The 27,629-nt window shown below is 42.3% G+C and overlaps 2 protein-coding genes across 2 annotated transcripts in view; both read left to right on the top strand.

Moving 5' to 3' along the window:
* Window positions 1–17,545, top strand: part of dbnla (drebrin-like a) — a 33,483-nt gene extending 15,938 nt beyond the window's left edge. The window contains exons 8-17 of the mRNA XM_084324279.1: window positions 205–277; window positions 427–578; window positions 3,580–3,634; window positions 4,338–4,412; window positions 4,505–4,604; window positions 8,797–9,282; window positions 9,475–9,549; window positions 13,788–13,888; window positions 16,606–16,669; window positions 16,821–17,545. Coding sequence (XP_084180405.1) covers window positions 205–277; window positions 427–578; window positions 3,580–3,634; window positions 4,338–4,412; window positions 4,505–4,604; window positions 8,797–9,282; window positions 9,475–9,549; window positions 13,788–13,888; window positions 16,606–16,669; window positions 16,821–16,957 — 1,318 coding nt within the window. The 3' untranslated portion in view covers window positions 16,958–17,545. The remainder of the gene's footprint in view (window positions 1–204; window positions 278–426; window positions 579–3,579; window positions 3,635–4,337; window positions 4,413–4,504; window positions 4,605–8,796; window positions 9,283–9,474; window positions 9,550–13,787; window positions 13,889–16,605; window positions 16,670–16,820) is intronic.
* Window positions 17,546–18,149: 604 nt separating this feature from the next.
* On the top strand, window positions 18,150–25,797 carry cox5ba (cytochrome c oxidase subunit 5Ba). Its single transcript, XM_084324019.1, has 4 exons — window positions 18,150–18,307; window positions 20,017–20,087; window positions 22,739–22,838; window positions 25,142–25,797. Exons 1-4 carry the CDS (start codon window positions 18,199–18,201, stop codon window positions 25,252–25,254), a joined length of 393 nt encoding a protein of 130 aa, XP_084180145.1. The 5' UTR covers window positions 18,150–18,198; the 3' UTR covers window positions 25,255–25,797.
* Window positions 25,798–27,629: the final 1,832 nt, after the last annotated feature.

A 27,629-nucleotide genomic window follows, 5' to 3' on the forward strand; every position in this document is an offset into this window, starting at 1 on the left:
CGTCTGTGGAGCCACTCCAGACTTCATACTTGATGACATCACATGTCTGAGGTTTAGCACACTAGTTTTAGCACACTCGTTTTCGCATTAGGGAGAGACTTGTTTGTTCTCTAATGTTCTTTGGGCCATCTTAGACCAGAGGAATAACATGTATGAATTATTAAAAATTGGGCGCAATTTCTCCTTTTAATCCTACATCTCTAGTGTGTATCAGAAGACCAACGCCGTCGAGGAGATTCAGAGAACTGACAAAGACACCTTCTGGGCCAAAAACCAGGTAGATGATGATCATACCTAAAGAGACATGTAGCATCAAAAGGCTGCTTTATAATATATTTAATTTGAGTTCAACTGTTGATAAGATATGTCTCTTATGTGTATTATGTCCCCTGTTGCCTCTAATGAACGCATCGCTCTCTCCCTCAGAGGGACGAGGAGGTACGTCGCAAGGAGGAGATGGCGAGATCGGAGGAGGAGAAGAAGAAGGTGGAGAGCGAGAGGAAAGAGGTGGATGAGAGGCAGGCGGTGGACAGAGACAGAAGAGCAAAGGAAAAAGCCTCTTTGATCGACCAGCAGAAGTTAGTGACAACACACACACACACAATCCACAGACAATAAATTGGGAAAGATGTTCTAGATCAGGGGTTCTCAAACTTTTTTATACCACAACCCCATTTTATTTAGCAATCTTTTTTGGCGACCCCACACTTAATGTATCGCGTAATTTCAACGTGGAATTAAGGAATATCAAAATAAAAGCACACGTTGTTGAACTTGATCATGTATATTTATTAGAACATTTGATTACAGCACTATGTTATCAATACACATTTATAAAACAAGGCCTATTTAGCCAAAATATGTTGCCAGAACATTAAAAAGAGAGTAAATTCTGTCACCTACCCACGACCTAGAGCTGTGAATATTCACTGGCCTCGCGATTCTATTCGATTACGATTCAGCTGTCCACGATTCTTTCTACAATGCATCTCGATGCAGCTCAATACATCCTCAATTTTATAATCTATATATACTTTTTCATCAATTAATACAAGCAGTCAGATAAATTAACTTTTATTTAGAAGTTCTTAAATCAGAATGTCAAAATAAATGTCTTTACTAACGCTGCTTGATACAGATACTAGGAGGGTATCTCGATACCCAGCTGTTAAAAACGGTTCAATACTACTTGGTTCAATACTATTTTTATTAGTATCAATACTTTTAGAATAGCCTGATGCTGTATTTTCTATGAGTTGAGTGGATGCATGACCAGAGCACTATAGCTTTAATAATACAATAATAATAATATATTTGATTTGTAGGGCGCTTTATAGTTGTGGAGCAAATCCCAAAGCACTACATTGTAAAAGAACATAAAAGCTAGCAAGAGAGTAAATAAAAAATAATATCGATTAATGTTCTGTCACTGCATCGATGCTGAATCTTCAACGTCCGCATCGTGATGCATCTTAGAATCAAGACATTTTCACACCCCTACCACAACCCCACTTTGGGTCGCGACCCATAGTTTGAGAACCGCTGTAATCTAGATGACACTGGCGCAATTCCCCCTTTAATCAAATCAAATCTAATTTATTTGTAAGGCCCGACAACACACGTTAATGTCCCCATGGGCCAGACACGTCTTCTTTAAACAAGTCAAGAAGAAACAACAAACACAAAAACACCAAAAATTTTTAAATAAATGCAACACTGCCAGACCCATGCGAAGGTAAGGAAAAACTCACTAAAACCTAGCAATAGGAAAAAATGCACCACAGGCAATGTGGAGGAGAGAAACCTTAGAAGGGCCGTTCAAAGGGGGATCTCCCTTCTTAGATGTCGGTGATGGTAGTGTTGCAATAAAACAGGCGAAACAGTTGGTAAGCATGGCATGCACTCGTATGCGTAATCATATCGTCCTGTTGTGAGGAAGACATGTGATCGTCAGACATAAAGCTCAAATCAACGTGATCCGTGTCTCAAGACCATTGGCTGCATCTGCCAGTCAGAGAAACTCTGCTGGAGGATGACTCACCCTGGTGACTCACTCGCCTCTAGTGAACTGCACACAGTATTTCCTCCGCTGGAGATGGCCCAACTTGAGGAAAGTAAAAAAACAAAACACACCAAAAAGATTGTTGAGGAAATAGCCTAAACCCTTTCACTACCACACTACAGAAGGCAGTGGCGGACTGGGACCATAATTCCTACCGGGAATTTGACTCAGGCAGGCCAGGCTCATTCTTTCAATTTCAGTCCGACGTTCGTCTTCACCCATTCTAGAGCTATCCAAAACATTCATATCTCATGGGTTTCGCCAGTCGTTCTCATCATGATTGAAATCAATAGGCTTTGTTTGAGATTGGCGAGGCCTGCGTGCGCAGGCCCACTCAGGCGCGCTGCCTCGCGCTGGGTTGTGAATGACAAGTTAACTCATTCCTGCCTGCTTGCCTGAACTTATATAGAGAGCACATCTCCGCGCAAATAGAAACACGTATACTGACCTGGCCTGCTTCGGAGTTCAGTGGCCTGACTGCGGGCACAAACAAATACAAATAAATAAAAAAATCAAAAGCATTTGCCAGTCTGCCAGGGCAGCCAGGACATGCCAGTCTGCCAGGCCACCGGGAAAACTCCTGGTGCTCCCTATGGCCAGTCCGCTAGTGACAGAAGGTTAACCTTTCACTACCACAGTACAGAATGTTAACCGTTTCACTACCACACTACATAATGTTAACCCTTTCACTACCACAGTACAGAATGTTAACCGTTTCACTACCACACTACATAATGTTAACCCTTTCACTACCACACTACAGAATGTTAACCCTTTCACTACCACACTACAGACGGTTAACCCTTTCACTACCACACTACAGAAGGTTAACCGTTTCACTACCACACTACAGAATGTTAACCGTTTCACTACCACACTACAGAAGGTTAACCTTTCACTACCACACTACAGACGGTTAACCCTTTCACTACCACACTACAGACTGTTAACCCTTTCACTACCACACTACAGACGGTTAACATTTCACTACCACACTACAGACGGTTAACCATTTCACTACCACAGTACAGACGGTTAACCTTTCACTACCACACTACAGACGGTTAACCCTTTCACTACCACACTACAGACTGTTAACCCTTTCACTACCACACTACAGAAGGTTAACCTTTCACGACCACACTACAGACGGTTAACCCTTTCACTACCACACTACAGACTGTTAACCCTTTCACTACCACACTACAGACGGTTAACATTTCACTACCACACTACAGGCGGTTAACCTTCTGTAGTGTGGTAGTGAAAGGTTAACCTTCTGTAGTGTGGTAGTGAAAGGGTTAACCCTTTGTCATGTGGCAGTGAAATGGTTAACCTTCCATATTGTCGTAGTGAAAGGGTAAATACGGCTGGATTGGAACGAGTGAAAGTCTCGCATCCATTTGTTTTCACTCGTTATAATACGTATTCAAGACTCGTTAAGACTTGTTACAATGGAAAGTAAAGCACAGACAAAGCCAACATTGTGTAAAAGCTACAATCATGTGTTTTAATAGGAAGTACGAGAGTCGACAGGAGACGGAGGACAAGGAACAGGAGCGACAGAAATGGGTGAGATGACAGTACAGACATGTACATACATACATAATGATGCATACATGCATACATAGATAGTACATACACACAGATAGACACATGCATACATACATACATACAGATGGTACATACATACAGTACAGACACATACATACATACATCCTTACATACAGCACATACATACATAATGATGCATACATACATACATACATCCTTACATACAGCACATGCATACATAAGGATATATACAGACAGACAGACAGACAGACAGACAGACAGACAGACAGACAGACAGACACATCCTTACATACATACATACATACATACATACATACATACAGACCCCAGTGTTAGCATGCATTACTTGTCATTTACATGATTTTCACGTGTGCCTACCATGTGAAACTTTGCTTTCACGTAATTATCATGTTTTCACAATACCTTCACAATGAACTGCATACATGTGATAAATGATGTGAAAGCAAGGTTTCCCGTGGAATAACCATTAGCGATCAATCTGATCATGTAAGTTAAGTGCCGTGTCGTGGAGTGATGAATATCACACGTGAAGTGCTCCAAAAACCACACACGTGTGATAATACTGTATATATATATATTTATTTATTTTCTCGCATGTGAAATTAATTACAGGTATAGGCTTTTCTGTAAGGGCTCTGTGTGTGTTTGTGATGATTAAATTAGTGTTTATTTCTTACAGGAACAACAGGAAAAGGTGCAGCATAGCTCTCAGAGGAAAAGCATCAACTCTGCTGCGTCTGTGCAGAAAGCTAACGTGAGGATGAAAGTCTACTCTAAATAGGTCTATATCTTTGCTACTATATGAGAATTATGGGTTTTTAATAGGAATTTATCTTTCCTTTACAGGAAGCAAAGAGTTTGATCTCTCAGAGATCATTCAACCCTAGAGATGTTTTCACACAGAGAGAGCAGAGCAACGGACTCTCTCCTGTTCCCAGCAGACCTGGTACTCACTCACTCACTCACTCACTCACTCACTCACTCACTCACTCACTCACTCACTCACTCACTCACTCACTCACTCACTCACTCACTCACTCACTCACTCACTCACTCACTCACTCACTCAATCCTGCTCCCACCTGCTCCCACCATACCTGGTACAACACACACACACACACACACACGCACACGCACACACACACTGCACCTGGTACAACACACACACACACACACACTCTCTCCACCTGGTACAACACACACACTCATGCTCCAACCAGGGCTTTGTTCCTCGTACGTGGCTAATTGAGTTAGCCGGATAATGTTCAAGATAACTTGACATAAGTCAGGCTTTTCGGTTCCACGAAGCAAGTTTGGCAAAATCACTATAGCAACACATCCATAAACTTGAACCTGCTCCAGCGCAGGCTAACTGAAGTTATCTGGATAAGCTTGACACTCCCTCGGGAAAAAATGGCAGCTCCCTTCCTCAGAGATCCCATTATACCATAATGTTTTTTTTTTTTTGATCCACTTTTTCTCCCATTTTTCTATTTTTCTCCCATCCCAATTTCGTATCATCCAATTCATCCCTCCCCTGTCACGAACGCTGTTTCTTGCCTCCCACAAGCCGGCTGCAATGTGGACTAAGTCATACATAGCACAAGTCCCCTCCGGTACTTGAGGTAACAGCAGTCGCATCTTTTCACCTGCGCAGCTCGATCTCTCAGTGTCGAGGAGTAACGCGTGGGAGGCTCACGCTGCCCCCAACACTTCCTGATTCTACTGCGCAGGCGCACCAACCGACTTGTAGGAGTCGCTTGTTCACAACGTTCGATCCCCACCCTTCAGTTTTCCCTCCCCGTAATACGGCCAATGTGTATTACTGCGGACGACCAGCTAAACTGAAAACAATGTGGAGAGCTGGATTCGAACACGCGAATCCTAGCGTCTCCACACTGGTGGCGAGTGCCTTGCCCACTACACCACCTAGCCGCCCTACCATAATGTTTTTGTGCTTAGTTTATCTAGAGGGGTCGCGAGATGATTTCCAGAATGCATTGATTTCATAAATGTGTGAAATAGGCCTATAATTAAAAACAATTAAAGTACATTCAACTGGTAAAAGAAATGCTTTTGAAATGTAAAATAATAGACCTGAAATGCTGATAATAAAATCCTATTCAGCCTATGGATTTCCTTTGTCCTACATATTAATGCACATCGCGCGCGACACCTGTTTGAGCTGCGGGATGAGGCGCGCTTGTTTCTGACGGAGAGTGCGTCGCTGCTCACCTCTCCGACCCCGACTGGATAACGAGGCTAGCATGTTTGTCTTGCTGCATATTTACACAAATTAATGGTCACTCTTAACCTTTGGGTGCCGTTAACGTGTTAACACGTTTCTGGATCGTTGTTTCTTTTATTCGCTATCTCCATTGATAATTCATCAGGCAGGGTGTCCTGAATGGGTCTGAGATCGCAAATGGCCAATACCGCCACCTAACGCCTTGCGGCCGCTATTGCACCATTTGAAACGAAACGATGTGGCTTGTTGTCTGGGCCGAGCTGCGGCGTGGGGCCGCGGTCTAAACACTCGGGCAAGACAAGCGGTCACCACAGTTGCATCATTCAATGCTGGATTACGTTGGAAACATTATCGCGATCAGTACTTGGAATGGCGATCAGATAATTGGATTATTCTTTATGCAGTACATCATAGACAAGGTAAGGGCTATATATTATCAATCTTGTGTTGATCCGATCATTCTTTCCCCGCGATCAGAGTGTGTGTGTGGAGTGTCCCGTTGGTTGCGATCAAAACACGGAGGGCGGCTTCCCCCCCCCCCCCCTTCATGCATCCATGATGAAACATAATACCGATAATCTAGCGTTGATCTAAAATAGATTATTGATCCAGGCGAGTAATGGCACGATTTATAGTGGAATGCAGTAAAGTGCTGTTTGGCTGCGTTTCCTGGGATTACACAGAGTCGCTCTGGAACTATGCTCGTATTCACCACGGTATAAAACGGAAATGTATGGATGAAAATCTGTTTCTTGCATGTTGACCAGAAGAAACTCACTGACAATCGACTGTTATTAGATCCATAGCTATAATATTTAATATAGGTTTAGCACTGCAAACACCGGCATTTATCCCCATTGAAAAAGCGCTGGCACTCACGGCCCACAGCACCCTCTGCTGAACGGCACTGGATGTGTTAATGTGTCACTACAAGGTGAAAACACAACCATCCTGTCGTTCAATGATAGAATACAAGCGTTCACGAGGAAATCAAGCGACGAGTTCTGGATATCAATTGAGGGGGAATACGCACAGCTATCTGCCATTTGGATCTACCTACCTATGCAAAAAAACATTCTCTGCACAGACTTATATAAAAAGTAAGTACAGATCACGTCTGTATGTGGAGGATGATCTCCGAGTCGCTGTCTCCAAAGTTAAACCCAGACTGGACTTGTTGTGCTCCAAGCCTAGTGCCCATCCATCTCATGGAATTGAACATTAGCCTTCTAAATGAAATGCGCTATATGTATTCATTTTATGGTTGTTTGATTAGTGTTATTTTGTGTAGTTATTGTGCGTGTTAAAAGCCTCCAATTAGTAGGGATGCACCGAATGGGAAATTCTTGGCCGAAACAGATACCGAAAATAGAAAACAGTTGGCCGAAAACCGAAAGGCCGAAAATGATTCATAGAATAGATTTTTTTTTACCAATGTTGTGGAACATTATATATATTAAAATATATGATTATGGCTAAACTTAACTTAAATAATAAATAATCACCATTATGGGTCCATAAAACATTTATTCAGCACTTCTGAATGCATACAGTACATTAATTCCATCTTTTCTCTGGCTGCCGCAGCGGACATCTGTGCTCTACTGAGCGCACCTTTCTAGTCCCCAGCTGAATGTGCTCGCTTGACTCGGCACAGTAGACGCGCGACAGACAGACAGCGTCAATGTGAGAAACACAATCCCCCCCCCCCCTCTCGCTCTGAATAATATGCATATTAGATCACTCAGTGATTAACCGCGATGGGCATATGGTGAATGGGGATGTAAAGGCATGTTGAAGACGCATTTGTTGGACGCGTTGCGCGCAGAGTTTACATGGAGGCAGCGCGACTCCCGACAGCGCGACATCACCACAACACGCGAATGATATGCATATTAGATCACTCCTACCGCGACGGGCATAATAGTGAATGAGGATATGAAAGCATGTTGGGGACGCATTTGTTGGACGCGTTGCGCGCAGAGTTTACATAGGGGCAGCGCGACTCCCGACAGCGCGACATCACCACAACAACACGCGAGGTTGTTAGGTTGTTTCTGTTTCGGTGATATATTTTCGGTGAAAAAACTCTTTCGGCCAAAAGCCGAAAGGCCATTTTTTGCCATTTTCGGCCGAAAACTTTCGGTGCATCCCTACCAATTAGTGCATGTGCATGTAAACGTTTGCATGTTTCAACCACCTCCTATAATAGTGGGGGTCGCGGCTGTCTGACATCGTTATTTTGGGGTTCGCGGCCTGAAAACTTTGGGAACCATGTATTTATATAGTACCTAAGCGCATACAGTACATATGTCCTCATAAGTATATATTAATTCGTATCAATTAGTTACTCTTTGGGCTTGTTTTTATCTACTTATTCTGAAAGAGCAAGATCTCATTCGATGATTCATTCCATTAAGCCTACTGCCAGCAGGCACATTTAAAGAAATATAATCTGATTGATTGGGGTAATGAGGCACTTCAAATTAGCCTATAGATATGCATTTAACTTGTTGGCGATATTTTCCCATTTAGAAAATCATGGTTTCGGCGATCGACGCCTCCCACTTGTTGAAGTAGGACGGGCACGTGCAAATTATCCTGATTACTGAAGTCTGGTTAGAATTAACGAGATTGTTTGAGCGCGAATCAGCCTTTGAGAAACCGAGATAGCCTGACATCAATCATCGGGTTAATTTAAGCTGGCTAATGGGACATTTGATCGGCTTAGTTGAACCACGTACGGGGAACGGGGCCTTTGTACCACACACACACACACACACACACACACACACACACACACACACACACACACACACACACACACACACACACACACTCCTGCTCCAACTAAAGTTGATTGTTGACATGTTGTCATTGTGTCACTCAGGGAAACTGCAGAGCCCCTTCCTGTCCAAGCTGCCCAATGAGAGACAAGCAGTGATGGAACCACAGTCCCCTGCTCCGGTTCTCCCAGAGATCCCTGCTCCTGTTCTCCCAGAGATCCCTGCTCCTGTTCTCCCAGAGATCCCTGCTCCGGTTCTCCCAGAGATCCCTGCTCCTGTTCTCCCAGAGATCCCTGCTCCTGTTCTCCCAGAGATCCCTGCTCCGGTTCTCCCAGAGATCCCTGCTCCGGTTCTCCCAGAGATCCCTGCTCCTGTTCTCCCAGAGATCCCTGCTCCGGTTCTCCCAGAGATCCCTGCTCCGGTTCTCCCAGAGATCCTTGCATCACCCGTGGCCCCTGCATCACCCGTGGCCCCTGCATCACCCGTGGCCCCTGCCTCCCCCATCAGACCTGACTCACCTGTTGCAGCTCCTTCCCCTCCAGCCCTTGATGTCACGCCTGCTGCCTCACCTGTCCAACCAGAGCCTGCAGGTCAGACGCCCTGTCTCCACCCCCACCCATGTACCACACACACACACACACACACACACACACACACACACACACACACACACACACACACACACACACACACACACACACACACACACACACACACACACATGAATATGTATGAATTGCTGGACACAATGATTACTAAACGTCTGGTCAATACACACACAGATGCAGCTGGCACAGAGGGGGAGGACTGGTCCGATGAGTTTGACGACGAGGAGGGTGCTGAAGATGCTCCCCAGGGTAGGCTACACACACACACGCACACACGCACACACACACACACACACACACACACCACACCACACCACACATCCTGCACTCTCTCACACACAACTTTAGGGGGGAAAAGGTCACTTTAAAAAACATAACTGTATGTTTTTGTATAGTTATATATAGTATAACTGTATATTGTATAGTAGTGTATATAGGACTCATTCCCTTCTATTCGTAAGCTTATCTTAGTACTTTTTATCATGACAATTTTATTATCTATTTTATTCTATTATTTATTTGTTGCACAATCAAGGCGGGCATGGCCACATGTCTCATGTATGTATGTGTGTGACGAATAAATCTCTTGAATCTAAAGCGGCAGTTTGTAGAACATCTCAAATGCCGCCCCTCTTTTCTAAGAGGGCGGGGCTTACAATACATCAAATCTTAACTCATTGGACGCCATGCATTAGCCTCATCCTATAGTAGCTACCACCATCGCTGTAAACGGTGGGAGTCGCTCACCTTGTTTGCAGGGCTATAACTATTTAAATATTATAGCTATATATGCAATTCTATGGCCCATTTGACATCGAGTATCTATCGTTCAAGATGTGAAAAAGGAATATTTTTTCCATCCATACATTCTCGTTTTATACCATGGTGAATATAAGTATGGGTCTGGGGTAATTCCTGGAAGGCTAGTAATAGCCCGCGACGCAGGGTTAGAAATTAACTTTTGGCGGCTGAGTGGCGCAGTGGGCAAGGCGCTCGCCACTAACACAGGAGATGCTGGTATCGAGCCCAGCTCTCGGCGTTGCTACCGGCTTGGCCGGTCGTCATACTAACACAATTGGCAGTGTTAGAGGTGGGAAAGCCGGTGGGTGGGGATTGGACATTGTGGACAGTGACTCCTACAGGTCGGTTGGTGCGCCTGTACAGCAGAATCAGGAAGTATCGGGGGCAGCGTGAGCTTTTTTTGTATTTCGGGGGCACTGAACTTTTAAGATAAAAAAGGTTATTAAACATCCTTGGCTGTGGCTGTCCTGGTGGTGCAAAGTGCTGTATTTCTTTACAGTTTTCGACCCGCCAACAAAAACATCCACGCAAACTGCTCCTTGCACACTACCAGCCAGGCAGATTTTTTTACCAGCCAAAACAAATTTGTGTCTCAGATATATAAAACATTTCAGTACATTTCAGGTAGATAAGGTATTACGTTCAAGTAGATAAAGAATACACACTTAAATAAGAGGCCAGAGTAACATTTTAAGCAAATAATTTGTATATATTGATTGATGATTGATTAATCAATACAATCAATCTTTATTTTTTTTATCCACTTTTTCTCCTTATTTTTCTATTTTCCTCCCATCCCAATTTCGTGTTTCCAATTCTCCCCTCCCTTGTCTTGAACGTTGCTCGCATATGCCCCCCACTGGTCGGTTGTAAGGAGGATGGAAGCCTTTGCATCACGTGTCCCCTCCGGTACACGAGGAGGCAGCCTGTCGCATCTTTTCACCTGCCAGCGCGGACTCTCATTGGCGAGGTGTAATGTGTGGGAGGCTCACACTACCCCCACCATTTCCTGTCTCTGCTGTGCAGGCGTCCCCCAACCGACCTGTAGGAGTTGCTGTCCACAACGTCCAGATTACCACCCATCGACTTCCACCCGCTGACTCTGCCAATTGAGCCAGTATGACGGCCGGCCCAAGCCGGAGGCAACACCAACAGCCGGATTCGAACCCGGTGTCTCTTGCCCCCGCATCATACTGTAGCCTAGTCACTTGAAACTATCTTCAAATTTCCACTGCTCTGGAAACTTTCTTTTGTCAGGTGGTCCCACTCATCCTTTACGTCTGAGAAAGCTGCGGTGGGTTTTCTTTTTAGCGGCCGGCTTACTCCTTCCATATGGTTCCACATATTTATAACACATTAACGTTATTAAGCTAACGTTAGCTAATCGGGCGTATCGTTACAGTGTAAACAAGGAGAGATTGACGGCTGCAAAAAAAACATTACTATTTTGTTCAAATCTGCCCGCCATTGGCGCTTTGCGGGTGCTTATTTTGTTCCCTGTATATATATATATATATATAATTGGTAAACTGTCCGGGGCTTTTTTTGCCCCCCTTAACTGATTTTCGAGGGCATTTGGTAAATTTTTTAGGGCATTTTGCCCCAAGCCCCCGTTAATTTCGAACCCTGCCACAACGCATATCCATTGGCATTTCGTCCCTATACACGCTACAAAAAAAAATTCAAATGCATATGATCGGTATATTATGTTCCATCATGCATGCATGAAAGGGGGGGGGGGTCATTTATGATTAATTGATTGTCAATAACGGCATTCGTTAGTACAACAGCATATGTTGATCAGAGCGATGGCTATGAAAACAATGGACAACCAAGCTGAAATTGACGTTAAATTGCTCTTACCTGTGGCCGATGATGATCCAAAAATAATTTTCCAATTATTTGATTGCCATCTGCTAGATCGTATGTCCATTTGGCCCACGCCATAACCCCCCACAGCATAATGAATCCGGCGTGGGATTGACTATTCAATTCAGTGAAGATCTTGATCGACGTTACAAGAAAACTCCGCCCGGATGACTTTCTTTTTTTTTTATCTACTTTTTCTCCCCATTTTTCTACTTTTCTCCCGTCCCCAATTTCGTATTGTCCAATTCTACCCTCCCCTGTCTCGAACGTTGTTAGGCCATGCCTCCCACAAGCCGGCTGCAATGTGGACGAAGCCTTGCATCACGTGTCCCCTCCGGTACTCGAGGAGGCAGCCGTCGCATCTTTTCACCTGCACAGCGCACTCTCTCAGTGGCGAGGGTCTGCGTGGGAGGGACACGCCGCCCTCGTCGCTTCCTGATTCTACTGCGCAGGCGCACCAACCGACCTGTAGGAGTCGCTGTCCACAACGTCCGATCCCCACCCACCAGCTTCCCACCCCCTAATACTGCCAATTGTATTAGTATGAACGACCAGCCAAGCTGGTAGCAATGCCGAGAGCTGGGCTCGAACCCAGCATCTCCTGCGTTGGTGGCGAGCGCCTTGCCCACTGCGCCACTTAGCCGCCCCTCGCCCGGATGACTTTCAATGATGCACACCCCCATACACAGAGACAAAGGGAGTGCAACATCGACCTCATACCACCAGGCGGCGGTATCGGACCGTTGCGATCTCACACATTACCACAGCATACCTGGATGATTTATGAATGGAAATAGCGAATAAAAGAAATAACGATCGAATAACGAGTATACTCGTTGTTGGCGTTATTCGATTGGCGGGCTATAACGAGTATACTCGTCGTTGGCAGGGAAAGAGTTAAAGTATTAAAATTTCAAAAAGAATTACCAGGAATCAAGAATGAGTAATAACCTAAGCTTGTTGAAAAGGCCCCTCGTCGTAGAACACTGCTTTCCCCTGCTTTAAGTCTGGTGTGTGGGTTAGACACTGAAAGATAGGCTTTAAAGGTGATGCAAGTGGTATTCCTTTGTTTTAAATAGCTCTACATTCTGAGAGTAACATGGTCAGTAACATGAGTCTCCCAGTCCCTCTGCTGGGAGATAGACTTTTCCAGATTTGCTTACTGCGCTGGCAGATTATTTTACTTTTTATTTTCGTAAAACTAGTTTTTATTTCTTATTGGATCGGTGAATGGCATAATAATAATACATTTAATTTGTAGTGCACTTTACATTTGGAACCAAATCTCAAAGTGCTACAGGGTAAAACATAGGCTTTAAAAACATAGGCAATTATAAAAACAAGGCATAAAAAACATAAAAAAGGGATAAAAACACATAAAAGGTTTAAAACTAAGAAAAAGCTTTGGTGAAGAGGTAAGACCACGTATTTCCCGTTTACTGCAGAGCAGAGGGACTGGGAGACCCATGTTACTGACCAAAACACTCTGATGGTGATGGCTTATGTGAACCTGTAGACCACTTATTCGAACCCCGAAAAATACCACTTCCAGCTCCTTTTAAAACTTGCCTCTCCGTCTCAGAAGGCCTGCGCTGACCACGGTTCAGAAACGTAGCCAGGTGATGCAGTAGCTAGCAGATGACATCATGCCCAAACAAACATCCTCCTGAAGTGGTGTGTTTTTGGAAACGTGGAACTATAACTGTAAATCATTATGCAGAGGGTGTTTTGCAACAAATTGTGGCCTCTTGCTTTTTTTTTGCCAATATAATATTGAGGCAATATGACCTTAACGATGCCAATCATTCCCCCTTTAGCTACAGAGGAAGCCACGACTCAGGAGGAAAAGGAGGAGTTGTACGAACCATCAGCTGCAGCAGAGGATCTGTATGAGGATATCTCCCAAGTTATACCAACAGTGAGTCAATGTCTCTCTCTCTCTCTCTCTCTCTCTCTCTCTCTCTCGCTCTCCTTTTTTTTTTTTTTTTTGCCAGTGTTTGAGTCCAGGGGTCTCAAACTCAATTTACCTGGGGGCCGCTGGAGGTAGAGTCTGGGTGAGGCTTCTCAGTGGTGTCAGTGGACTCATCCACAGCTATGGAAATGCACTGCATTTTTTTTTATTCTATCACAAAGCTGTTTAATCAAATCACCAGCCAGTATTTCAGTTATTCTGGTTGCTGTGCTATCTGAGGAGGATTTGCTTTTGTTTGCCTTCAAACATGGTCTCCATCACTTCAGTCATACATTATTTTATTAGGCATAAAAGAAAATATTATTTGTTTCCTGTTGGTTGTCAGTTAAGGCCATGGGTAGGTAGGGAATTTATTTTATTTTTTATTTTATTCTTTCCCACGGCGACTATGGATAGGGAATTTCTTTATTTAATTAAAATGTTCACAACAACATGGATGCATGTACTCTGCCAGCATGTTTAATATCCATAATACTAAAGGTTTGACTAAGATTTGTATGAAACTTTATTGTAAAAGAAAATATATATATTACATAAAAAAAAGAAATGTAAAATAAATTATGTAGGGGGCCGCAAAATATCATCCAGCGGGCTGCAATTGGCCCGCGGGCCACGAGTTTGAGACTCCTGATTTAGGCAAACTGATCTGAGGTTAGTTAGTTGGGTGAAATAAATAGATTTACCCTGAATAATTATTAAGTGTGCATTCATCACCCTTGCTCACATTGTCGCGATCGGGGCGAGGAGGAGGTAAGTCTGACCATGTTGAGATGCTTAACACTTTGGCGTCCGCAGTCTTGCTGCGATTTATGCCTCAGAGGACAGCGGTTTGTTTACAAACCTATGTATTTTCTAAGAGATATATATATCATTTATAGTATTGCTATCTGTCCATTCTCATTGTCACTTGAGTGCATAAACCGTGCCTTCATAATGGCTTAAAGAAAATAAAAATCCATCGGTTGGTTGTCATTTTATAGCGTCGTGAATATAAGGTTTATCGCGCTTTTTGTCTAGTCTTTTTTCCAGGAAGATAGATAATAGGCTAAACGTTGGCGCCGTTATATCAAATGCCATTTCTGCTGTATATATACGAATGAAATAAAACAAACTGCGTAGCATCCGGACTATTACAGAGCATCTATGGATGAAATGGGGGCGGCGGGGAACGCCGATTAGTATTATTGATTAGCAATATAGTGTGCGTTCAATCAGCCATGTTCACTGATCATCACGTTTGTTTCAATGTCCAATCCAGCTGTAATTTGGGGGAATAGTGTCCTACCGTCAGGCCATGTGATCGCCGGCAGCATTTCTTCATTAGTCATCGGATTCGGGTAAATCGATATGTCCATTGGCTAATCATAAATCCCATTATTCCAGGCTGAAAAATACGTTCGGTAACTGGATCAAAGATGGAGGGTCTTCGTTTGGAATCGAGGCTCATATGATCCGCCCACAGGACTGTAAAAGATTTTTTTTTTTTAAATCCCCTCAATGATACTGCAGTGGAGCGATGGCGCCCCTAAGCGGATCTGGCCGGTAGTGCATGTTTCGAAAATCAAATATGTGGGTAGGTAATGGATCTCGATAGCGGACGTTAATAGCGTTATAAATATGGAATAAAACAATAACAACTTGCCACGAGTATATACGTGGCTCTGGTCCACAACGCATGGCACCAAAACACGTATATACTCGTGGACAGACGGCATAGTGTTAAAGTCCCCATGAAATGGCTAACAGAATGCTATTTGACTCTATATTCTATGCATTTTTCCTGTAAAAACAGGAAGCTAGGGAGGGATATTTATTGGCATTTATAGTAGCCAATAGTGCTGAATGTGCATTGCGGTCGACCCATTAGCTATCTAATGTTACCAATCTACGTTAGCAACATTAGTAACATTAGCTAGCAAGCTAGCATTGAACATTTGTTTGCTTTGCTGTAAATGTCATTCTGGAAAGCATTTCATTGGACACAATGTGTATACGCCCCTGTGTGCAGAATGACTCAACATTTTTTTTCCAGGAAATTACAAACTCTACATTACAACTTTTTGTCATTGTTGGGACAGATACTGGCATATAGGTGCAAGATATATGTGATAAAAGAACATAAACATCTATTTTGATTTCATGCGGCCCAAGGCTGAGACCACTTATCGATTTATCGATAACTGCATGAAATCGATAAGTGGCATCACTTATCGATTTTTTGTGCATGTGTAAATTTTTTTTTTAAAACATCCCCATTTCATGTCAATTCAGTTGAATTGCAACTCTGCACTGTGCATTCAATATGCAGTGCACTCCTCCATCACATCCAGAGACCACCGACTATAAAATGTGAGAAGGATCACTGTGTGGTAGTTTTGAATGGGGAAATCTGTAACACTAAAGATGGCGGCTACGACAAAGAATTGCTGCAAAATAAACGTACATTAGTTGTTTAAATAATAATAGTAAAAACAAATAAAAAAAATATTACAAAAATACTAATAAGAAAATCTATTTATCGATAATTTTGTCCCAATTTATCGATTCTTCCAAATGGCATATAGTCTCAGCCTTAGGCCTTTTAAAGGAATAAGGGTATAAAGGAATGCACACTGAACCGTCAACATACATGCACTTGAATATCATTGTGGTTCTTTCCTCAGGAGCAGGGGGCAGAGGCCAGTGCACCGAGCGATACGGCCAGGGCCCTCTACGACTACCAGGCCGGTGAGTGATAGTAGGCCTAGACACAGGCCCTGACCTATGACCCCTTATAAAAGAGTCCAACTCTAAACGCTATGTTTTTATAACTGTATTATGTAGACTTTGAATGACTGACGGAAGACGTCCTCGCTCTCTTCTTGCTCCTCCTCCACAGCGGACGACACTGAGATCACCTTCGACCCCGATGACATAATCACCGGGATAGAGAGGGTGGATGACGGCTGGTGGAGAGGTTACGGACCGAATGGACACTACGGATTATTCCCCGCCAATTATGTTGAGCTTCTTTAAGCTCGCTCATATCTCTGTGTTTTCAATCGCCTGTCTTCGTCACATAATGTTTGCGATTTAGCGTCCAGGATACTCTAAATGTTGTTATCACCAGATAATGGTACGATTCTTAATGAGCCTAAGGCTTGTGTTAAAGATCTAGTACAATGATCTTTTGCTTCAGTCATAAATAGCTTATTGTGAAATGTTCATGTAATTTTGGTATTGTTCTTTCAGCTTCAGATGTATCATTTGATTTGTTATAACTGTTTTAGTACATTTACAGGTGCTGTGGATGTTTTTGAACCACTCAAATTAACTAAATTGTAGCAAACTAGTTTCATTACTTGTGATATCCTTTACAACTACTGACAACCGACAGACCTGTGTATATTATGCAATATCTTATAGGAAGTACATTGGATAGACATCAAAGGGCTTTTGTCATCATTTTCACAACAACAGTTCTAACATATGGGGTATTTGTATGGTAACATACCCTCCTGTTAAAAAAAAATGCAGCAAGATTTTTATTGTACTGAATCTTTAATGGACACGGTGGAAATATTTGTACTACTACTTTCAAATAAATGTTATTGTCTTTTTGTGAAACAATGGGTTGTTGTTATTATTATTGCTCCAAGAAATTGTCATGTACAATTTGCACAATGCTTTTTTTGCTCTTGATTTGATAATGATTTCATTGATGATTTGGAATAATATCTATTATATTATAGGCGTGATTTCTTTCTGTAGCCTATGTTTGCGGAGATGCTCTCTGATTAGCCACTGACGTTTCTGGTCATGTGACATGTGCGCCAATCGTGTGATGCCTGTTTCTACACTGGTTAAGCTTAGGCACTCTTTCGAAGTTGGTTAAGGTTAGAGTTTGTCTTAGAGCAGGGCGATAGAACACAAGCCCTGATTCCAAACTCTAACCTTAACCAACTTCGAAAGAGTCGCCTAAACTTAACCAGTGATAAACTAGGCGTTAGGTAGTTTGCAGGCTGTTAGAGCCGGAAATAGGCGCAGAAAAAGGCGTCACACGATTGGCGCACATGTCGCATGACCAGAAACGTCAGTGGCCAATCAGAGAGCGTCTCCGCAAACATAGGCTACGGAAAAAGATCACGCATATTATAGGACTAGAATGTGGTCGTTTCAAAGGAGAGCGTACGTCAAAACCTTGCGACGCTGCCATAATACAACTGTACACGTCATCAACGTGCGTCCCAGCATTGTAGTGACTGACAGAAGGAGAAATGGCAGCAAGGTTACTGCTCCGATCGGCTCTCAGGGCCTCGGCGACACACCGGGCGGCCCCCCGGCTCCTCGCTGCTCCTACCCGGGGCATGGCAGCTGGAGGAGGAGGTGAGTCGGAGAAGATGAGCACTGATGGGAAAAGACTAAAGAGACAAAGATAACGAACATATTAATAATAATAACCATGTCTCGGATGTGTTGACATCGCAAGGACAGGCAATGCCATTGAAGGATCCCATACGTCTGCTTAGCTAACTTATACGTTACTCTACACGCTTATGATGATAACTAACGTTAGCTCACGATTAATAAATACCATATCTTTGGCTCACTGCATTCTAAAACGAATTATTTAATTGAGACTTGTAAGTAGTTGCGGAAGTGGCTAACTTTACTAGCTAGCTTGACGTTAGCTAGTCGCTAACGGTATTGTTAGCACCACGCAAATGTTTGGCAGATTGCTCATCATATTTCTTGTATTTGCCCTCATCGTAATGGCTACAGACCAAATTAGAACAGGGGTGGACAAAGGTAAATTATGTGGGATGGTTTTAATAGACTTACAAAAAAAGCCTTCGACACCGTTAACCACGACATACTTGTTATAAACTGAAGGCTAAGGGTTCTAACAGTATTTAAGGGACGGAGTCATATCTGAGAGGCAGGAAACAAGTAGTGGACATTAATGGGAGCATCTCCTCCTCACTCCAACAGACGTGCAGAGTGCCGCAAGGGAGTATTTTAGGGCCACTTTTATTTCTTTTATATGTCAATGACATGAAAACGGCTTGTGAATGTAACTTGTTTTTATTTGCGGACGATGCTGCACTCATGGTCTCCCATCAGGACAACAGAGAAGTAGAGAGGTCATCACTCAGTCTAGAGCTTGTCAAGATCAGTCAGGTCGAAAACAGGTTATCCCTCCACCAATGCACTGATCCAATGTCATTATGACTACGCATGCTCCTCCTGGTACACTGGCATCACAGTAGCACTGAAAGGTAGGCTACAGACAGCTCAGAACAAATTAGTTAGAATGATTTTAAAACTCCATCCCAGGACTCACCTTACACAGACACATTTTAACAGCCTCAAGTGGCTCAGGGTTGAGGAGAGGGTCTCTCAATTAAAACTCAACATGACACACAGGATACTCGGGAATACTGTCCCTCAATATCTTAGTGGATATTTTAACATGGTAAGGGATGTACACGGACATGCCACCAGGGGTAGTACAACAGACATCGTCTCAGTGAGATGTAATAGAAAAATAGGCCAAAACTCATTCCTGTATTCAGCAGCAGTACTATGGAATAGCCTACCAATGGAGTTGAAGCCCATAAACCCCTTCTCCACTTTTAAATCAGTTATAAGGAGGTGGATCATAAGTAGCAGAAGCTGGGAGTAGTGACCAAAGGGTTTCATATGTGTAGTGTTATTCCTTTTTATTCTTTTATTGTCTATCAAATGGAATATTATTGTATGTATTTTTTTTCATACCACACATCCTGACATACAGACACTACAAACACCCACGTCCACACACCAGTACATAAATCCACTGACACAATGATGAAGGACCACAATGGAAACAAGCCTATGGCTTTATTGTGTTTATTTGAATCCTATTGGTAAATGGAGAAATGTATACCTGTTCATATTGTGATCAAATGTATATGTGTGATTTCCTTCTAAATCAATAAACTTATCTATCTATCTATCTATCTATCTATCTATCTATCTATCTATCTATCTATCTATCTATCTATCTATCTATCTATCTACATGTTTACTCTGATCGTTCGTTACCCATATAGGAATTCCCACCGACGAGGAGCAGGCCACTGGTATGGAAAAGCTCATCATCAACGCTACGAAAGTGGGAGCGGTATGTTTGATTGATTGAACATTTTATTAACAGATTGCAGAATGGGTACAGTACAGCTCAGAATGATGTACGTTAGACTCAAGTGATGTTCTGTTAGTCTAGCTAGCTTTATCCATCTAGGTTTATAACGTTACACACAATGATGTTCTGTTAGTCTAGCTAGCTTTATCCATCTAGGTTTATAACGTTAGACAATGATATTCTGTTAGTGGTGACTCAGGAGGTAGAGCAGTCGTCTGGTAATCAGAAGGTTCCTGGTTCGATTTCTGCACCTCCCAGCAGTCGGAAGTGTCCTTGAGCAAGACACTTAGCCCCTAACTGCTCCCGATGAATAGGTTGGCACCTTGCATGGTTGCCTCTGCCATCTGTGTTTGAGGGAATGGGCGAGGCATTAGTTGTAAAGCGCTTTGGATAAAAGCACTATATAAATGCAGTCCATTTACTATCTAGGTTTATAACGTTAGACATAGATATTCTGCTAATCTAGATGGCTTTATCCATCTAGGTTTAAAACTGTGTCAAAGTCTACACATAATGCTGTGGGGGATTTGTGTGTCCCCCCCCCCCCCCCTAATGCTAGTATTACCTCTTCTGCCTGTGCCCCCCATTTCTAATGCTATTACCTCTTCTGCCTGTACCCCCCCATTTCTAATGCTAGTATTACCTCTTCTGCCTGTACCCCCCCCCCCCATTTCTAATGCTAGTATTACCTCTTCTGCCTGTACCCCTCCCCAATTTCTAATGCTAGTATTACCTCTTCTGCCTGTACCCCCCCATTTATAATGCTATTACCTCTTCTGCCTGTACCCCCCCCTCCATTTCTAATTCTAGTATGACCTCTTCTGCCTGTACCCCCCCATTGCTAATGCTATTATTACCTCTTCTGCCTGTACCCCCCATTTCTAATGCTATTATTACCTCTTCTGCCTGTACCCCCCCATTTCTAATGCTATTATTACCTCTTCTGCCTGTACCCCCCATTTCTAATGCTAGTATTACCTCTTCTGCCTGTACCCCCCCTCCCATGCTGCAGTGACACCTGCATTTTGAATCTAATAAAGGAACACTGGACTATATGGCTATATGGCAGTCTCTATAAGAGGCTATACTGAGGCCTCACTCTATATATATATAGATACTGGGATACTTGCCAAACTGCAGGATGCAATAAGCCCACTAGGTCTGCAGCATAATATTTTTTCCACACCCTGGTTGGCTGAATCGCTGATCAAAAGATGAATTTCTAATTTAAGTTGGCGCGAGGTGACCTCTACTGAGGTTAGTTAGGTACTGGTTAGGTTTATAAACAACTTTTAGGTACAGATTATGACAGGGTTTGACATTGCTGGTTGGCCAAATTCACAAACCAATGGCGTGGAAAAAGAGCATCAGCAGCAAGCAGGCTTCTCTTAACATTTCTATTGACTGATTAAAACGTTATCTTGTTAAACCCTGGGATGGCTAATATTCCATACATTTCATGTATCTCAAACTTTTCCACAAGAACCACATTCTGTGAACACGCCAGAGATGGCAATCACAGCTGCACGACGAAACACATGAGAACTTCCATTAATGACAAATACGGTGCCGGGGGGGGGGTAATTGCATTTGATTGTCAGCCCACCTGAGTCATCAACGGAACGGAAGTTATGTGTTTCGTGCTGCTGTGATTGCTATCTACATCGTGTTCGGTTAGAGAAAAGTTTAGCTTTGAGGAAGTTGAGAGGATATAATTAGGGATGCACCGATCCGACTTTTTCAGTCCCGATAGCGATCCGATACCATTATCTGAAAAGAAAAAGAAAAATCTAACCTTACTGTCATGCACTTGTCCTAATATACTAACCTACATTGTAGTAGAGGCTGACATGTGAATGGATTTTGACTCTCGCTCCTTCCCACTCTCACAAAAATAATCCCATCCCAAGTGAGAGTTTAAAAAAAATCCCACTCCCACAGAGGACTGATCCCAATCTCGCGCCAAACTTTTATAGAATCCCACTCCCACCCAACCCTGCTCCGTTTTTCTTCCTCAGTATAAAATATGCAGTACATGGGTCACATCATGTCTGCCTTAGTTAAATATAAAACCACCAAACATTTACATCTAACATTGCACTGTATTTATTGAATAATAATACTTGTTCAAAATAAATATCACTCGTCCAAATCCTGTTGATTTTGTTGTCATAGTTCCCACTCCCTTCTGCTCCTGTTGACTTTTACTCCCGGTCCTGCCCAATCACGTGATTCAAAGTGAAATTGACTCCCATCCCGTGGGAATCCCGAAAAGATGTCATCCTCTACACTGTAGCACTCAACACTTTGATGAACATTGTTACTCAGCTGATAGAGTTGTGCCCTTCCTGATGACTTGTCATACAGAACTTGTAAGTCGCTTTGGATAAAGCGTCAGCTAAATGACAAAATGTAAATGTAAATACCCATTGTTCAATTAATAAACTGTATGCCTCACTGTGTGGAAGAGACTGGGATCATTATTTTGGTATCGGATCGGTACTCTGTATCGGCCGATACCCAAAGCCCAGGTATCGGTATCGGGACTGAAAAAGTTGGATCGGTGCATCCCTAATGGCCTACCCAGCTAATCTCTTAATTTACATCTGGAATTACTGTGTTTTCTACAGGATCCCTTCAGTATCCTGAAACCGAAGGAGTATGCTGGTTCCAAGGGCGACCCCCACCTCGTGCCCTCCATCACAAACAAGAGGATCGTGGGATGTGTCTGTACGTTATGTGACCTGGCATCTTAAATTACGGGCCTACTCGTGCTATGTAGTCCTTCATGTTGGTTCTGAGAGATATTAGACCATCTGAACAGAGGTTTTCTATGTAGACTAAATGGCTTCATAATGTAACTTCTTAATTTTTGAGAGGGTGGGCCAAAGGTAGATTCTGCCTGTTTTATAAAAGATATCTCGAGTCCTGTCAAAGATGGATGTAAGAAGCCAGAGTGCTTTAACTAGTGCAAAGGCCTCTCTACCCCTTTTACAATAATCTATTTATATAAAACATGCAAACAGGGGCTGTCACTAACAAACTATTTTGGTAATCATGTTATTCTGTTGATTATTCTGATGATAATTGACGAGTTAATCTGATCAAAAGAAAAAAGAAACTTGCCAAAACGTGCACTTCTCTTTTAAATGCTTAATTGCAAACACACACACACATGCGTGTGTGTGGTAGACTATATAGCTATTACAATTTAGAGCCATTAACATGCTTAGTACCTGAACATTTCCCCCAAAATACTTAGACATTCTTTGAACAGTATTTGTGCATCTGAATGGAATTCTTCTTTTTAATTTTCTGCAGCCATAGGTATATATATATATCATGGGCGTATTGTATTGTTACAATCATTGAAATTATCCAAATCATTGAGGCAGAAAATTTAATTGGGGGAATCTTTTTTTTTTTGTAATCAAATTATTCCGAGTTACATGATTAATCGTGACAGCCCCGACGTAAACCGTGTTAACTTGGTCATTTGAATTTTAATAGATTAAAGAAAAAATGTGATTACATGTTCTCAAGCCTGGGATGATGAGGGGCCGGCCATCTAAAATGTAATGAAACGAATGGGGAAAATTATTGCAGCAGACATTTTGACTTATTGTAGATGGGTACAACCAGTGTAAACTTAGGTGGAGAATAACGAACTACCCATCTATAACGTGTCAAAACGTCTGCTGTGAAAATTGTCTATTGATGAACTTCTTTTTACTATCATGTACCCTACGACTAGGCTACTATTCTTATACTACTACTCATCATGCCAACATGTCTATACTACTATGCACTCAAGAGTGTAACACTCAAGCTCGATACTATTTGACGAACAATGCCACTGACCCTTCGCTGCCAGAGATGTACCCCTCCTAGTGATGTGTTGTTCACAATCTGTAAGTCGTTTTGGATAAAAGCGTCCGTTAAATTACAAAATTCAGGGTTCGCACAAGGTCCTTAAAGTGCTTGATTTTTGACAAAAAAAATTATGATGTCTGGAACTCATTCCCCGCCAACGACGAGTTTACTCGTTATTTGATCGTTATTTCTTTTATTCGATATTTCTACAGGCACACAGACTCGGGGTTAACATGGGGAATCATCCTGAGAATGCCAAAGTGCAATACCGGCCGTATCACGCTAGATGGCGGTATCGAGCACTTTTTGTAACCTTGTATCTTGGCCTGTGGAATGGCCAAATGTCTCGGGTTTCGATTTTCCTTGTCGGGCGAGGCGGACGGTTCTCCCGGTTCCATTGAAGCATTGCAATGCTTTTATACCGATCGGGCTGATAAGCGTTTTTAGTGTTCAATACGAATGCCGCTACTGACAATCAAATAATCAGAAACGACCCCCCCTTTCATGCATTCATGATGGAACATAATACCTATGATATAGATTTGATTTAGGAATAATAGCGCGTAAAGGCAAGAAACGGCAACGTCTATAGTGGAATGGACGTATACGGCTATAACTCTATAACGCTATAATTCATTCTTTTTCACATATTGAACGATGGATAGGTGATGTCAAATGGGCCATAGTATTGTATCCATAGCTATAATATAGAAAATAGTTATAGCTCTACAAACAAGGTGATGCAGTCCTATCTTTTAAAGCGTGGCAGTGCTAGAGCGGGCCCCTGTCTAATTCCCGGCAGTCAATGAGTTAAACAGCCAATTGTTTTAACAAGGTCCTTAAAAAGTCCTTGAAATTCAAATCAACCATTCTCATTGAAAGTTTTGTTCATTCATCCATGATAAAATTGGAAATTGAGTTTAAGCCATAAATATTGGATTTTCTTCTATAAAAAAACGGCATTTAAAAGTGAATTGTATAATTTTAAATGCCCTTTTAAAATGAAAAATAGTTATTGGAAAAGTACTTGAAAGTCCTTGAATTTCATTTTGCAATGTTTGGGAACCCTGTAAATTGTAATTGTCTCACAGTTTTTTAGTTGTCCTTCATTGTGACTCCCCCCTCATGGCGTCCCTCTGTCTTCTCCTCCGTCTCCCCAGGTGAGGAGGACAACACGTGTGTGGTGTGGTTCTGGCTTCACGAGGGCGAGGCCCAGCGCTGCCCGTCCTGCGGGGCCCATTACCAGCTGGTGGCCCACGAGCTGCCTCACTAATTTATACCTCATGACCCATGTAATTACCCATGTAATAACTTATCATTCTATACCTCTGCGGTACACATCTTATTCTATACCTCTGTGGTACACATCTTATCTACCATACGCAATGTTGCATTCTCTCCTAAAAACAAATACTAGCTACCTTATTCGAACGAGGCGAGGAAGGATCGGACGCTGACATCATCGATCTCCAGGTGCTCCAGAAGTGTTTTTAATCATTTGTTTTTGTCTTCTGCGTCCTGGTTATATTTTGAGTCTTTTGTCAGATTCTTCTGTTCTTTGGCTTGTTCTAGCATAGTGCTTGTTCTAGCATATAGTGCTCGCTTTACCGCCACCTCAACCAACAGTCTTTGCTTTTACATTGTTATTTTATCAGTGTTTTTAAGTATACAAAAAGGAATATATTGTGGTCTGTGACTCAACGCTTTTATCTCTAAACATTTCCATGAAACTGCAGTTTACACTGACACACGTACTGTACAGTGACACACTCGGTCAAGTCTCTCTTGTTCAGCCAATAAAAGTCTTGGAACTCTTTTTTTAACTGTCTCCTTTAGGTGTGTTTACATCATTAACTGCACTGTACACTCATCTGCCTGCTTGAGCCATAACACTGATGTTAAACGAGAACCACAATGACCTGTGTACTAATTTAGGGATGGATTTAAACATGGCTTAATTTGTACCTAAACTCGTAACAATGAAATTAATAAAGTTGATATGCTCATGGTATAATCCATACACAAGACTGACACAGGTGTGTATATTTACAGGCATTACAGAACATGAAGTTGGTAGAAGTAACCTGCACAGTACACTACTAACAAGCACTAGGTGACAGAATGCAACTGGAATCATTCCACTGTGCAGGACATCCTGAAACTTGTCATGTGCACACTAACCTGAAAATGTGTCGTCTATTGCAGTTGCTGTATTTTGGGAATACATAAAGAGAAGCCTGCTATTCTCAGTCCTATTTCCATAATGCTGGAACGAACTTCCCACCAGTCGTCGACTAAAAACACACTTCAATTCATATCTGTACGAAATTAATTACGAACCTTTGTACGGTCTTTTACTATTATCCACTCTGCTACTAAGGAATCTACCTTGCCTATATTATTACCTACTATTATAGTTATATTAATTAGCAAGAGTGTAACAGTGAAGTTCAACACTGTTTGACTTAGCTGCCAGAGTTATACCCTTCCTGCTGACTTGTACAGATTAATTGATTGATTGAAAACTTTAATTAACAGATTGTGGAATGGGTACAGTACAGCTCAATACACAATTGTTAAGGGGATGCAGACTTTCATCTTGTTTACATCAGGGTCCCCCATTTCCAATTCATAATGACATGACATACACAACATACAGATATACAAATCTAATGACATGACATACAGATAATACAGTACTGTAACATTTGTGACATACAAGATATGCAAATATGCATTACTGTTAAACAGATCCTAACAGTAAATATATATATACGAGGGGGTTCTGACATTTACGGGGGCCAGTTTCGAATTGCAGCCACCCGTAGTGCTCTTTGAGAGAGGTTTTGAAGGTGGGTAGGGATTCAAATTTTTTTTACGGCTGTGGGTAGGGCGTTTCACATTTTTATGTGGCATAATTGCGAGACGTGTTTAGTCCCTTGTTTGAGCCGAATCTGGTTTGCACATGATTTGTGGAACTTCCTCTGGTGTTGTGGTCGTGGTAAGAGAGAGGCCTATATTTCTAATTTTCAAACGGATCATAATGAATAAATCAACATTTTGTGTCAGTTTGAACCCAGTAAAATGTACTGGGTTCATTTATTGAAACCAAGTACTGTATGAAATACGGTAGTAAACAGTGCAATTACAGGTGGTCAAAAAAAGGTAAATAAAGTAAAATAGTGCAATCACAATACTGGTATAATAATAATAATAATAACTTTGTTTTTACAATTCTGAGGTAGGCTTACTCTCTTGGTAAACATTAACACCATACCATTATGGTATTTACTGCACAGCCAGGCCAGCATATAACAACAATAACAAAATATACATGAAACCCGGCTTGTATTAGGAGGCCGGCTTATAATTGCTTAGCTCAACAGCGCACCCGGTCATTAATAGAGACCCGGTTTTTAATTGAATACCGGTTACTATTAGAGGAATTACGGTATGTACCATCAACGCAGAAAAGCTATGCCCTGTTCGGGAGGCTGTCTAGGACGGTGGTTGTGGCTGTGCCACCATCAGCTTCTACCAGTAGAGAGTGCTAGTTGACCATTTATTATTTATACAATTTCTGCTCTTGTACAGATGAAAAATTATCTGACATATTTGACCAGGGAAACAGCCGTTTACCATGAAGTA

This window comes from Notolepis coatsorum (assembly GCF_963971535.1).
Source record: "Notolepis coatsorum genome assembly, chromosome: 11".
Taxonomy (NCBI): Eukaryota; Metazoa; Chordata; class Actinopteri; order Aulopiformes; family Paralepididae; genus Notolepis; species Notolepis coatsorum.